The sequence below is a fragment of the Vanessa tameamea genome, chromosome 31, assembly GCF_037043105.1.
Source record: "Vanessa tameamea isolate UH-Manoa-2023 chromosome 31, ilVanTame1 primary haplotype, whole genome shotgun sequence".
Taxonomy (NCBI): Eukaryota; Metazoa; Arthropoda; class Insecta; order Lepidoptera; family Nymphalidae; genus Vanessa; species Vanessa tameamea.
The window spans coordinates 2,687,993-2,704,177 of NC_087339.1; the positions used below are offsets into that span (position 1 = coordinate 2,687,993).

Genomic DNA, 16,185 nt, shown 5'->3' on the forward strand with positions numbered 1-16,185 from the left:
CGAACGTGTTGCATCTCTTGGCCGTTTTATAATATTAATACAACTGAGATTTATTGATTATTTTTATCATTTAATTTAGTTTTTATAAGTGAACCGACCTTTATAATTTCGATTATAGCTTTATTAAAATTAAAAAAAAAACATTTGTATTGATATTAATATTTTCATTTGTTGGCCTTGTGCGAATCCAGGTAGGTCCCATTGATCACCACAAATTCTACCATAAAACAGCAATACTTAGTATGGTTGTGTTCGGGTGAGCAGTAACTACAGGATGCGCATTCATGATGTATGATATGTTAAAAATTCAGCCCAAATATCTATAAGCGGTAGTGACCACTAACCATCATCTAGTCCATTTCTTCGCCCGCATACCTATTCTATAAAAAAAATACCTCATATGTCAGCTGACAGATACTCTTAATCAGCAGATCGAACGCTCGTAAGATTGTCGGCTGATTTATGCAATGGATTCTTGTAGAATCAAAAATCAAAATATACTTTATTCAAGTAGGCTTTTACAAGCAATTTTGAATCGTCATTTAAAAAACTATATTAAGCGAAGCTACCACCGGTTCGGAATGCAGATTCTACCGAGAAGTATAAAAGAAAAATCCCGCTGAGTTTATTTCGCCGGTTCTTCTCGGGTCCGAGGTATTGGTTTCCGAATCGGTGGTAGATTTTTGACTGTCAATAAGCAAGTGTAACATTTTTATTTTGAATAAAGACAGGATATTTTTTTTAATGTTTGTTCTTCAATCTAAAAGTTATTGTATCTGCAGGGCCGGATCTACCATATGGCGTTTTGGGCTTCAGCCCCGGGCCCCGTAGATTCAAGGGCCCCCCACTTAAGTGAAGTCAAAGTCAAAAATAGACGATAATGCGAAAGAATCCATAACTTTATTAAATTAAACAGATCGTATGGTTAGATGGGCCCCTAAGTAGTGTTAGCCCAGGGCCCCCTAAACTTACGGTCCGGCCCTGTGTATCTGTGTAAACGAGACGGTTAACCAGTAATCTTATAATTAATTATTAGCCTTATTTAATAATGTTTTCTTTAAAATAAACTTTCAATTTATATACTGTTTGGACTTAAAAGTGTTCACAAAGTTTTATGGAATCAAATACTTCACTCGAAGTATGTACGGACATAACTTTGCGGAGTCTATAACTTTTTTTATCTGTACTTATAAAAATATGCTTTTGTATTTCTAGGCAAGATATAATGGCACGTGTAGTCATATATACTAGCTACCGGATCCGGCTTTGCTTCGGTATATTAATGGTCTACATAAAATGTTTATATCATAATATATATCTCAATCTTTCCCGCGAACAGTTAAAACTGTAAATGTGTAATTGACAGATGGCTCAGTGGTTAGAACGGGTGCATCTTAACCGATGATTACGGGTTCAAAACCAGACAGGCACCACTGAATTTTCATGTGCTTAATTTAGTTTATAATACATCTCGTGCTCGGCGGAGGATAACATCGTTACGAAACATGCATGCGTGTAATTTCATCGAAATTGCAGCGTGATGGTATATGCTCCAAAACTTCTCCTCAAAGGGACAGGAGGCCTAAGGCCAGCAGAAGGAAACTTACAAGTCGTTACTGTGAAATTGTGATAATTGAAGATTAAAGTATATGGCATTACGAGTAGTTTCACCCTCAGCTTCAAGTACATGTTAAGTTTGGTTACAAATCAATTAAATTCAATGTAAAGATGACATTTTTATATTGTTTTAAAATCTACATAACGTTGTCTCTGGAAAAAACACCATATTTCTAAATATAAATTATATATTTTTGTTTGTTTCCGATCCCTCCCCTTTTTCAGAAGGGCACTGAAATCACCGCGATAGCCGCCTTTGACACGAATCGGCGAGGCTGTGGAGTTGTGTCAATATAATGGATCTACGCGTTCCACTCGCGCTCGGCGTAGCTCTTCCCGGGGGCCGAAGGTAATCTCGCCCCCCGCCCGCGCTCGTATGCCAATAAAACATTGATAAATAAGGCTTATTACTTCATATAATTTTTATTATAAAAAAGCGTCGACTTAGTATTGTTGATTTCCAAGCAGGACATATATAAATTTTATTGCACTTTACTTACATAAACTCTGTATTAAAATGTTGGAAAAGAGTAACTACTGAGTTTCCTGCCGATTATTTTCGATAGAATCTACTTTCCGAATCGGTAATATAATTGATTGATTGATGATGAGTATATGTCTATCGCATAGGACCAGCCCACAATAACCGTTTTTATCCTTTAATGTTTACGAGTAAGGTATCGTAAATGCCACATTTCCAAAGCGATTTTAAGCAAAACAGCTCATACTTATCCAATTGACTACCTTAAATATATTGTACATTTAATATAGATCAATATGCCCCTTTTCAGCAAGTAATTTAAATGAATATTTTCGAAGATATTACAGATTTAAAACATCAGCATTGCACCCGTGCGAAGCCGGGGCAGGCGGTGTTTGATAAAATGTATATGAATGAATAAAATATGTACGAATCGTTATTTCAACATCAAAACACATTAAAAATGTTTGTTAATTTAGGCTTTAATCGGGTTTTCCCGTAATTGTGATCATGAACGGAGGGAAAGGGGAAGCCCGCACTACGTCTGAAGGGTTGGATAGTGAATCATTCCTTCTAATATTATAAACTAGCGACCCGCCCGGCTTCGCAAAGGTGCAATGCTGATATTAAATATACTACATTATGTCTTACAACGTTCACAGTTTTACAGACATTAGACAGTACAAACCTGTGTTTTAAATATCTTCAAAAATATTAATTTAAATTACATTCCGTAAAGGGCCATATTGATCTATATTAAATGCACGATGTGTTTAAGGTACTTAATTGGATAAGAATTAATGATGTATTGCTTGAAATCGCTTCGAAAATAAGCAATTATTTATCGTAAAAAGTAATGGATAAAAATGGTTGTTGTGGGCTATCCCTAAGAGATAGATATATACCATGGCGGACTTTTCTGAAGACCTTTTTATGGTATACGATCTGTAGTAAATTAATCAGATCTATCTCGTAGAGTAGAGTCGCAAACGCCAAGAACTTTGTATATACCTAATAACATTTTATAGTATATTTAAAATCAGTATTGCACCTGTACGAAGCCGGGGCGGGTCGCTAGTATTTAATATATTCGATAAAAAAACTGTATCGGTAATGGGATGAATAATTGCTATCTTCGCAACAATATCGTTTTTTTCGCTTTTAACGATGTCAAACATGACGCTTGACAATTAAGCGCGCGAATCTATTTGAGCAATATTACGTGATGTGCGTGTGAAACAAGTGAATATTTAGAAAGTGTTGACATAACCGACAACCGTGTTTTATGTGGATGTAACGTGTTACAATCACGCCTCGAACAATTCATCTTATACTCTTGTTAATTTATGTTTGATGTTAAACGTAGTTAAACACCAAACACCCGGTACCATGGCGGTGACAGTGAAGTACAAAAGATAGCAAAAAATATTTCATTTTTGTTCCATATTGGTCAAAACCCTTAATATAGCCCATAGCTATTACTTTTCAAACAACAGACTCTAAATGTAACCTCTATTTTTTCATGTATAATCTATTCCAACCATAACAGGAAAAGCCAAATAAACAACATTTGACAGCAAATTGACGCAATATCATTGGTCGTGAGCTTGATTGATCTATGATATTCACTATGGATTTACGAAAAAATGGCGTTTTGAACGTCAACGAAACTGTTATCCGAATTTTGGAAGTAAATTTAAAGTGGAAATAAATGGTTAAGCGTAATAGTGTTGTATTATAAATAAAGATATGTTAACCATAAACTCTTAGTAGTGCACGATATAGCTGAGTTATTAGCAAATCTAAGGTTTGTTTATCTTTTTTCCTACTTCCATTAGAATAGGCTATAAGAAGAAAAATTCCAAATAATCAACAGTGCCACCTACAAAGGAACTTTTAATCGACTTAAAGAAGAGGCGATTGATATTTGATTTTTATTTATATGTTAACCGATTACTCAAAAATGGCGGATTCGATTTGAATGAATAAAACTTTACTAGTGGTACGCGGCGAAACTTCGCGTTAATTCAAAAGAAAATTTTAAAACTTATGACAGGTTTTGTTTTGATTTCATTTCATTGTGAACTAGCAAGTTACTCATCTTAAAACAAAACAAAACCAAACCTTATTTAAATGAAATTTTTATTTAATCGGAGTTTGTCGATAGCAATTTCCTGCAATTTTCTTTTTCTAAACAGCCTTAATTCCGCTCTCTAGCCGGCTAGTAACTTTATTCCGCTCTCTAAAATTCATTATTTGTTAATAAATTGCAATCAAAAATCCTCTTTTATTTTTCTGCACATCTACGGCTGGACATAATCGATTTTTTATGTACAGCTATCGTCCCATAATCACCGAGACAAAAATCGGCTAACGCTATCACGAAATCTGAGAAACTGTAACACCTTATAGGGTGTGTACATCCCCTAAAAACGGATTTTACGAAACTTCACCCCTAAGAGGGTAAAACGGGAAGAGGGTTGGAAGTTTGTGTTTTATAAATTTAATTTGGGTAAAGCCGGTTCAGCTAGTTAAAATATAAGATTAAAATGCATCTACTAAGAATATATTATATATGGGACTCCAATATGTAATATACTCATAGTGCCAAATGCATCAATACCTTGAAGCGTAATACATTAAAAAAAAAGGAACGCGATCGCGTGTCATATTATAAGCTTGGGCTTACCTTTGGTACGAAGTTTGAGTGCTTCGGACATAATTTTTTTTTTTTTTTAATTATTGTTAACTGAATGTAAATATTGATAATTGTTTTTTTTTAAGACAGTTATATTTCACTTCCTCAGTAAGAATATACATTTCTTTAATTTTGAGAAACAGTGTTATCATGTCTGTATGAAAACCGTTAAACGTAGAAAAAAAACACTTATAAAACTGACATCAAAGTTTGTCATTATCTTTATAATACTGCTGAAAAAAAAACTCCTCGGAAAAAAATAAAAAAACAATACATTTTAATGTAATACTTTAATTTGTTTTATCTATATTTTAGCTGCCAACTCCGGCTGGTTATAATCTGTGGAACACAACTTCTTATAAAACTCCTTCGAAAATTTGCACCTTTGGCTGACGCAGTGTGGACATCTGAAATTAAAACTCTTAGTTATTTTTTTACATTACAAATTTGAAATCTCAACCGTGATTGGCTCGATTGAAATATTATATATTCTAAATTCAAATTATGTTAAGATATGACCAATACCGGTACAAGAACACTTATATTTCGCCTATTTTTATTTACCACTAAATAAATCAAGTATTGGAAGCGTATGCTGCATTTAACAGGAAATTCGTTCCAACCAACTCTATTTATTAAACTTTATATTCATATTTTGTATTTATTGCAAGACAAGAGAAAAATCAAATCATCAATCAATCAAAAACAAGGCTGAGGTCTTGAAATCTGCAGCCACATAAAAAGTACTCTTAATATATTACCTAGATAAAAACTGTTTGGACACGCTCGGACCATCATTAATATGCTTCGCTACAACATCCGCCATAGCAGCTATAAATATCGGATGATCGTTGGGAGCTGATGCGCGTTCAATCTGAGTGATGCCAGCCTGAAAAAAAACGATAACTATTTAATTAATTTTCAATACATAATATACCAATTTGATTTCCAAATCTTTTAAGAACCCATTAAAAGAAACAGTCGCATATATTAAAATTAAAAAAAAATCCGTGAATGAAATCGGACGATATCATGATCGAAGACCCCCCCCGCGGCCCCGTCCAGTCACACGAGGACGAAAACAGTACTCAATAATTACCTCTTTAGCGACTTCATCGCAGTATTCTATATCGAGTTCGTGTAATGTCTCTATATGTTCATTAACGAACGCAATCGGTACAAGGATCATATGTTTGATGCCTTGCTTCGCGTACGCCTGAAAAAATTAAATCATTTCATTAATCATTGTTTATTTGACTTATCAAATCAAATCAAGTTTAATCAAGTAAACTTCACAACGAAGCGTTTTTGAATCGTCGATATTTAAACACTACCACCGTTTCGGAAAGCAGCTTCAAGCGAGAAGAAACGGCAAGAAACTCACATAGTTTCTCTTTTCAAATAAACAGATTTACAATGTTGTTTTTTACAATAATTACTGTCCTATGGAACCCGAGCCTGAATCCAGGCGTTTTTTTTTTCTAAAAAGTATTCTTTTAATGAATAATAAGATTTATTTATTAATTTAGTCTTAATAAAGTTTTTTTTTTTTTCGAATTGATTGTTGCTGTTGGCCTAATGGCCTCTACAGCGTCACCGGGTGGGGTAGGCGAGCTAAACTACTCAAGCCTTGTGTTGGGAGCCCACTTAAGTGCTCAGAATACGCGCGTCCTAAGGGCGCCTCCTGTGAAGCCGAACCTCGGCTTAGGACGCCGTCGATCGTGTAGGACGTGCTTAGGACGCCTACGGATCGGATAGGGGGAATATTTAAGATAGTTTCATACCTTTATGGCGTCATCTGTGTACGGCTGTAACCATGGCAACGGTCCGACTTTACTCTGCCACACGAGTCTGTGAGGATTGGGGACCGAGAGCTGCGCCATTGTTGCGGATACGGACGCTGCGACCTCGTGGGGATACGTGTCTCCGCGTGATACCGCCTATTTTAAATTATACAAACACAATTTATTTGTAATACAATTTTATTCCCCGTGTCTATATTGGTAGAAGTCTTGAATTATGTGATATTCATCATGGATTTCTGATAAATGGCGTTCTAAATATCGGCGAAATTGTTATCGGAACTTTGGAAGTAAAATTAAAATGTATATAAGTAATTAAGTTGACGCAACACGTATTAAATCTAAATATTTATAATTAAGACGTGATTGCTGTGTAAAATATAGCAGAGCTATTACTTAATCCGTTACCGTCTTTACCATAGGACACATGGGGCACGTGCCCAGGGCCCCCGTCCTGAGAGGGCCCCGAAGAACCAACAATTTCCATCACACGTTTGTGCTCACGTTGACTGCTATTTATATTTTCGAAAGTGATATATATTTGTAAGAAATAACAAACATATTTATCAAAAAAGGCTAATGACGATGGCCGATATAAAAAGTAGATCTTCGTGATAGAAATAGATATACTATAAAGTGACCATAAGATTATACAACCAATTAGATTCCTACAAATGACGAAAATTATTTCTACACTAAATATCTACCAAAAGGGAAATTCATGGGTGTCTAAGGTCCCCAGCATAGCTTGAGACGGCTCTTACTTAATCTATCTAGTTAGATATCTAAGGTTCGTTAAGCCGAGATAGCCCAGTGGTTAGAACGCGTGCATCTTAACCGATGTTTTCGGGTTCAAACCCAGGCAGGCACCACTGAATTTTCATGTGCTTAATTTGTTTATAATTCATCTCGTGCTCGGCGGTGAAGGAAAACATCGTGAGGAAACCTGCATGTGTCTAATTTCAACGAAATTCTGCCACACGTGTATTCCACCAACCCGCATTGGAGCAGCGTGGTGGAATATGCTCCATACCTTCTCCTCAACGGGAGAGGAGGCCTTAGCCCAGCACTGGGAAATTTACAGGCTGATTATGTAGTAAATATCTACCAAAAGGGACCCAAATTCATGCCTAAGATCCCCAGCATAGCTTGAGACGGCTCTTACTTAATCTATCTAGTTAGATATCTAAGGTTCGTTAACGATACTGCTTCGATTGCAATTAGGTACATGTTATACATCCAATTTAAATTTACATGCAAAGTTCCGACAAAAATTTCGCCGATTTTTTACGCAAGTCCAATTTTAATTTGTCGTCAATACAATATTAATGTTATTTATTGATCGTTAGTCGTCCTGTGATTTGAATCCATACTAATATCAAATACGAAAGTAAGTCTGTCTGTTACGGTTTCATAGTTGAGATTTTGATGGAATTTTGGGATAGTCCCAAGATATTTTTTTAATACACTTAAAATATGCAAATTTGACGTGTATGCTTACCTTTAACGGCAAACTGTGCGCGGTGAACATAATCAGTACTTGATCTCGTATTTTTTCGTCAAACAGTTGCAGTTTATCCTTGATCATTTCCGCGAACACTTTCGCTAAATTTATATTCGTCGCCCATCGTTCTATCAGTGAGAATTTAATTTTTGGCAATGATCTGAAAGTAAAAATAATATATTATAAATATCTGAACGCTTGGATCTTTTGAACTACGCAACGCATTTTAATGCGGTTTTCGTCAATGAACAGAGCGATTCAAGAGGAAGGTTTATATGTATAATACATGCATATTATAGTTGAGAAAAACTATTTTTCTTTTTAAGTTTGTTCTACCGTCTAAAATTTGTATATAGACCCTTAAATTGTACTCGTGTGAAACTGGCACGACGAGAGTCCGTATGTCCTGTCAATTAGTTTAGCAAACATTGAGACATTTCGAAGACTGCACGGCGATGCATAGTTCAACACGCTTATCAGGAACATAACAGCACGCTGGGATCCCAATTTGCAAATTAGATTCATTCAATTTGCTCTTAAATCTACAAATACTATATAGAACCTTATTCCACCCGTGTCAACGACGGGTATCTGGTATTAATTATAACTATAAAATAATACAATATTCGTACATAACATAATCAGCCTGTAAATTTCCCACTGCTGGGCTAAGGCCTCCTCTCCCGTTGAGGAGAAGGTATGGAGCATATTCCACCACGCTGCTCCAATGCGGGTGGGTGGAATACACATGTGGCAGAATTTCGTTGAAATTAGACACATGCAGGTTTCCTCACGATGTTTTCCTTCACCGCCGAGCACGAGATGAATTATAAACAAATTAAGCACATGTAAATTCAGTGGTGCCTGCCTGGGCTTGAACCCGAAATCATCGGTTAAGAGGCACGCGTTCTAACCACTGGGCCATCTCGGCTCAGGCGTCAATATTCGTACCTGTCCTTATAAAAATCTGCAATGGCGTTTAAACTCGAGCCGGTGGTTGCGCAACTGTACTGTGGATATTGAGAGAATATGATCGCTCTCTTTACACCGTCCCTGAAAACAAAGTAAAAAAAAAGTCTTTTTATTGTAATATAGGCAGGCGGACGAGGAAATGAACCTGATGGTAAGTGGTCACAATCACGAGAGAAAATTAACCATAGTTCCATACATCATCAATGTGCTACTAACGTTCGGAACTGAGATGTTATGTCCCTTGTGCCTTCGAACCGGAACACGATAATATAAAATATTGCTGCTTGGCGGTAGAATATATATTATAGTGATACCTAGCCATTAATTTATTTGATTTTTATAGTGCTTACACAAAGGTATTAACTATTCCTTCATTCTCAAAATTAACCCAATTCAACGACCAGTAACCTTAGTGGTATCATAAAACGTCTTGTCTATTTCGTAAGCCTTATTTCGAAAAATGGCTATTTAAATGTCGGCAAAGTTACAATCCGAACTTTATCCGGAAGTGCAATTATAATGGACATAAGTAGTGTTACGAGACTAGCCCTAGCCTCCATACGGAGCTACGTCATAGGATATTATAAATATATACAATTATTATTGTAATTAATTGATCAATAATTTGTACAACTTTAGTTAATATTATTTTATGGGATAACATTTAATACTGGCATGTAACACTATTTCTTATTTTAAAAATGATTGAGCTGTCATAAGGAAAACAATTGGAGGATTGTGAGGGATTGTAAAAGATATATAGAGAGATTGGAGCATCATTGTATAAAACATAATTTTATTTTGCCATCCCGAACTACTGAAATTACAATAGTTAAATGAAATAGTATTGTATTATAAATAGAGATAGAATTAAAAAATGTTTGTAGTCCATGATACAGCTATATAATAATTCTACTATCAGCAAATCGCATGGTAAACGTAACTCCAAGATTTGTTCACAATAATTTCAAATATTATAAAAAGGTTGTGTCTTGATATATATTTATAAGAACTTACTTTTCCACCGCATTCAAAGCTTCTTCAGTGAACGGTGGAACGTATCTGAACGCTATGTAGTGTTTATGTGGAGCCGATTCTGGTAGCATCTGGTCCAATGCTTTTGTTAGGAGCCTTCCTGTTAATACGAAATTAGAACTGATATACGTTACTAGTTTTCGTAAACTTAAACTTAAGGGGAAGATCTATAAGACCATGGTTCGACCTGCTGTTCTATATGGATCAGAGTGTTGGGCTACAAGAGGAATGACTGAAAGACAGCATGTGGCGGAAATGAGAATGCTGAGAGGAATGTTGTTACGCGAATGAATTGAGTAAGGAATGAGTACATAAGAGGAAGTTTCAAAGTGGCACCGGTAACCGAGAAGCTATGTGAAAACCGGTTGTCATGGTATGGGCATGTTGTGCGGAGGAATGAGGACCATGTTGTGAAGGTCTTGAGCATGGATGTGGATGGATATAGAGGTAAATCGAAGAAACGATGGACGGATTGTGTGAAAGACGATATGGTTACAAAAAATGTTACTTATGAGATAATATCCGATAAAGAAGTATGGAAGAAGAAGACATGCTGTCAAGACCCAAGTAAAATTGTGACACAAATATACAATGTCATTGGAACGAAATTATTCAACGCGGCTTACAGTAGCGAACTGACAGAAATCCAGAGGAGCGTTATGTCCCCTCCTTACGACCTTTCCCTCTGATTCTGTCTCTTTCCATTCATATACAGTTTAACAAAACATATATACAACTCATTGTTTCAATTCACACAGAATTTTAATATGAATTTTATTTCTTGTTGTATAATTATTCTAAAAAAAATTTCTTCATTCCATCATGTCCGTTATTTAATACATAATATATAACGAAAAACACTCTCTCGGTTTTTTTTATCTAAGACGTTAAAATACGTAGTAAACGTCATAGTAACTTGCATCATCTCCGGCGGCCGATTTAAAAATAGGACATGTTGGATGTTACCGCATTTCAGGTGGCCGCTGTGAAATATTTAAAATAAGTTCTTACGAATTTGCTTCCGCTGTATATTATGTATTAAATTTTTTTTTATGGCATTTGTTGCCACCTTATGGTAAGTGGTCGCCACCGCTCATAGACAAAGGCGCTGTAAGAAGTATTAACCATTCCTTACGTCACCTATGCGCCACCAACCTTGGGAACTAAGATGCTACGTCCCTTGTGCCTGTACATTGGCTCACTCAACCTTCAAACCGGAACACAACAGTACAGAGTACCGTTATTTGGCGGTAGAATATCTGATGAGTGGATGGTACCTATCCAGACGGGCTTGCACAAAGCCCTACCACCAAATAACAGACACAATAAAACAAATGAACAATGTTTGATAAAATACCGTGTGATTGAAAGCAATAACAAAAAAATAAATTAAACCGAAAGTCACTCAGACTATCTTTATGGCCGTTGCTGTATCACAGCCAAACTGAATCGTATTTGATAATAATAATAATAAACATTGGACAACATCACATACATCACTCTGATCCCAATGTAAGTAGCTGAAGCACTTGCGTTATGGAAAATCAGAAGTAACGACGGCACCACAAACACCCGGACCCGAGACAACATAGAAAACTAATAAAAAAAATTCGACCGACTCGGCCGGGAATCGAACCCGGGACCTCGGAGTGGCGTACCCATGAAAACCGGTGTACACCCTACTCGACCACGGATGTCGTCATATGATGAAAATTATTTATTAAAAAGCCAGTACATATATAAAACCGTACATCTGCCAGTTCACTCGACTATAAGCCGCATAAAAGAACTTCGTACCAAAATTCCAGTTCATTAGAAACCACAAAACGATTTCGTACACAATGAAAAACGGAACGCAGGATTTTTTTTAAATATCTAACACATCCTCCTGCTGCTCTTATCCCAATTTTACATGAGTTCGGCGCAGCATGTCTTCGTCCATCCTGTCGGAGTCGTATCCCAAGTAACATTATTTCTAATCATCAACCCAACCATCGTTGCTTTGGTCGTCCCCTCCCTCTATATCATAAATATATATACATTGGACTAAAATCTGCATGTGAAATTGTCAAGTTTTACACCTAACACTATAATGACCTTGTAAATCTGTCCATTTGTAAATAGGGGATCCCCCTCCGATTTCCATGTACTTTTTCTTAACTTCCTCTGATCGTCTGCTGGCTATCCAGGGTCCAAGTTTGCTCTGAACCGGTAGTTGTATCATGTCGCGGTCTGTCATTATCCTTAGTAGGTAGTCAGGTACCTGGAAATAAATAAAACACATAGACAAATGCTTAATTACACAGTATAAAACAAAGTCAAAAATTACACAACGGATTTTGATGCGGTTTTTTTTAATAGATAGATTGATTCAAGAGGAAGAATTATATGTATAATACATGCACAATATAGTAGAGAAACACTGATAATACTAGAGGTTTCTGAAGTGATGTCGTAAATGAACACATTTTTTGAGCTTACATTGCAAAAACTGGCTGAACTCTACGAGATAGATCAAAATATTGTACTACAGTATTGTAAACATTATAAAGGTCTTCAAAAAAGTTCGCGATAGTATATATCTATCTCTTAGGGTTAGTCATCAACAACCATTTTTTATTTTTTACTTTTTACGAGAAATAATGGCTTATTTTCGAAGTGGATTTTAATAACTACAAACTATTTTTCTATCCTACCTAAACGTACCTGATCTGTAGTCGTTGGTCCCCCCATATTTAACAAAATGATAGCTGTCTTTGGATTCTCCACGCTTTGACTCATTAACCGAACGCGATTCATCCATCTTGATGCAATTCTTGAGTTGTGTCGATCTGAAAAATATATTTCTCGATTAAATATCCAATTCCGAAAAATCATTGCATCAATATTGTGGTAACGTAAAGTATTTGATTCTATAAATTTAATGTCATAAATTAAATAAATATATATTTTAATTTAATTTTGTTTCTATAATATGACGTAAAACGTCTATGGACGCCCAATGGGAGGCCTACACGTGTGCAGTCATTTCTCCTCTTCGCAGCTGATCTCTACTGACTTGTGTGTGCGTGACGCGTACACTATATACTTCATTGCAGTATATATTATAAAACATAATTTTGTCCATGAAATAAATATATTTTTATACGCGATACACACAAGAAACAAAATCGGCGGCCGAGAGAGATGTCGACACGATAATGAATTAAAACAAAAATCATCTACACCGCACCGAAAATTCAACAATTTTTTTTTTAATCGATAAAAAAAGAGGTACGTATGTATAACTTCGATTAGCTACCGCAACTACACTAATCAAAAGAAAAAAAAAACACGCAAAAGGTTATCCATTAATTATACCTTGATAAATTATTATCGTTTTGAAGTAATTATAAAAAAAAAAAAAAACTTGCATAACATTAAAGAGCAACAATCTGATCTCTTATCATATTGTTCCATACTATAAACGGGTATTCATTACTCATATGGTTTCCACGCGTTGCCCGGTATTTCTATAACACGACAAAATAAAAAAATAAACTTCCGATAAAGATGAATTTATTACCACCTTTGATTATTTATGTCTATATAGACTATCGAAGGTGAGAACGCGTTCTAAAAAAAATAGCGGCCAACAGTTGACCCTTAAGTACACGCACACTAGTAAAGTAGTACGATGTTTGGTGAGTGTCAAGCGTAAAGTTGGCTAGTTTGTTTCAGTTCTATTGTAGAGCGATTTTATCCAGGTTTATTCATCTATGATAACCTACACAGATTATAAAAGAAAAAACCAGATGGAGCTTGCGGAAGATTATAGTGCAGCAACAAAAACGAATACAAAATCATCAATGAATGCAAATAAAATGAATACAGTTTTGTTTGATATAATCAGAGATTATCATTTGAAAGATTAGAGCGATTTTATCCAGATTTATTCATCTATAATAACCTACACAGATTATAAAAGAATAAACCAGATGGAGCTTGCGGAAGATTATAGTGCAGCAACAAAAGCGAATACAAAATCATCAGTGAATGCAAAATAAAATGAATAGAGTTTTGTTTGATATAATCAGAGTTGCTTGATTGCTTGATTGTTTCTGAACAAGACAAACATATTTATGTGTTTGGTTCAATTCACCGTCAAATATGGGCTTGCACAAAGTCCTACTCAACGGTAAGGTGAACACCCCGTCTGAGAAGGTACCTTCCACTCATAATTTATTCTACAACTAAACAGCACAATACTAAATATAATTTCAGGTCCAAAGAAAGTAACATCTTATTTCTCAAGGTTGGCGAAGCATTAACGAGTGGTTAGTATTTTCCACAACAATGTCTATGGGAGGTGGTGACCCCTAACCATCGGGTTACCAATTGGCCAGTCAGCATTATAACATTAAAGTTAATAATACATTATAGGTTTTTAAAAAATATAATGTAACATTTTATTACATACTATTCAATTTTTTTCAACAATAAATCAACATTAAAATCTCATCCAGATATTTAACCACACAAACTAGCAAGTCTATTAATGCCTATTTTATGTGAGTTTCAGATTAAACACAATATGGATGCCACGACAACTGGCAATGGTTTTTAAATTCACATTTATAAATTATGATCAAAAATAATCCAATGTCATGATTCTTTAATTAGCGTAGCCATTCAGATTCCATACAATATTACAATTTAAATACTTTGTAATCTCTAAAAGTAGTATTAAAGATTAATAAATGCATATCTCTTAACATTGTAAATGATTACAATTTGATTTCATGCAACATTGCCAAGTGATTTATTTTAAGCATTGATTTTAAAATATTTTTTCTTTGTTATGTATATATTTAATATTAATTATATTTATTGATATTAATTAAACAAATCTTTTTATTTTTAGTTTTTTTTATCATATTCAAAGCTATTTTTTTTTTCTTTACTTTTATAACTTGACACTGAGGTTAAGGCTGAAATAAAAAAATATATTGAATAGTTATTTATTATCTACTTATTTTTTGTACAAAAATTTTCCATTGTACTTAATATATATTGTTATTAAGTAAATTTTCATTTTTAAAACTTGTTTTTTAAATAGATAAGTAAAAATTGTAAACAGATTATCAAGGTTTTTGTTAATTTTATCAACACTAGTATATTATTTTTTTTTTTTATTGAAACTTATAAATATTTTAAAAAAGTACATATGAGGCAAGTTATGTATAAATATATAATATCATCGAGTGTGGTATTCATTATTGTTACTTTATTATCCATACTGAAAAAGATTAGAAATTAGGACAGAAATTTATCCATTAATTTAAAAAAAAAGGCCTTGAATATATTCAGTTTTGGGCTTGCTTAAAATGGCAAAGGACATAATTAATTATAACTAAAGATAAATAATTTTCTAAGAAACATTTTTTTTTTGTAACAATTCAATACTATTTTTTGTTACATATTTTGTAAAGTCATTGTCGTTAATTTAGTATACATAAACTACTATTATAACTTTTATAGCTAAAATAAAATGTTTTATAGTCCAAATTTTTTTCTTAATGTAAACAATTGCTGTATAATTTAAAAAAATATATAAATAAAAGTCAAAAACTTACACATTGAGGTCAGCATCGTAATATTTGACTTATATTTTAAAAGTATTTGAATATTTTTTCTTAATAAATTTGATATCAAAACACTTTAATTTAAATAAATACAATAGCGAGGTACTTAAAATATTTAAATAAACTAATTTCTATGTCAAAGTTTACACAATTCGGAACAATTTTGTAACATCACTGAGGTGAGTTCCTTGCTTAGTTCATCGACTTGATAAATTTAATTTTTAAATGTCAGAAATCAGGCTCATATCAATTCTGACAGTTTTTCGGTACAATGACATAATATTAACCATAAACATAGCCAGATTTTTTACGAAATTTCATTAATATATGTACTGTTGCTATCAAATATTTGTTGCGGTTTGATATGAAATCAAATAAAAAAATATATAAATCAGTATTATGGACCTATGCAGTAGCATAATACTCTATAATATTGATTTATCGACTGCAAT

The 16,185-nt window shown here is 34.2% G+C and overlaps 1 protein-coding gene across 1 annotated transcript; it reads right to left on the reverse strand.

Moving 5' to 3' along the window:
- Positions 1-5,069: 5,069 nt before the first annotated feature.
- Fech (Ferrochelatase) lies at positions 5,070-15,966 on the reverse strand. Its single transcript, XM_026627332.2, has 10 exons — positions 15,725-15,966; positions 12,816-12,940; positions 12,207-12,372; positions 10,092-10,209; positions 9,054-9,155; positions 8,100-8,262; positions 6,581-6,736; positions 5,896-6,012; positions 5,558-5,685; positions 5,070-5,203 (listed from the first exon to the last, which is right to left on the reverse strand). The coding sequence occupies exons 1-10, from the start codon at positions 15,738-15,740 to the stop codon at positions 5,101-5,103; spliced, it is 1,194 nt and encodes a 397-aa protein (XP_026483117.2). The 5' UTR covers positions 15,741-15,966; the 3' UTR covers positions 5,070-5,100.
- Positions 15,967-16,185: the final 219 nt, after the last annotated feature.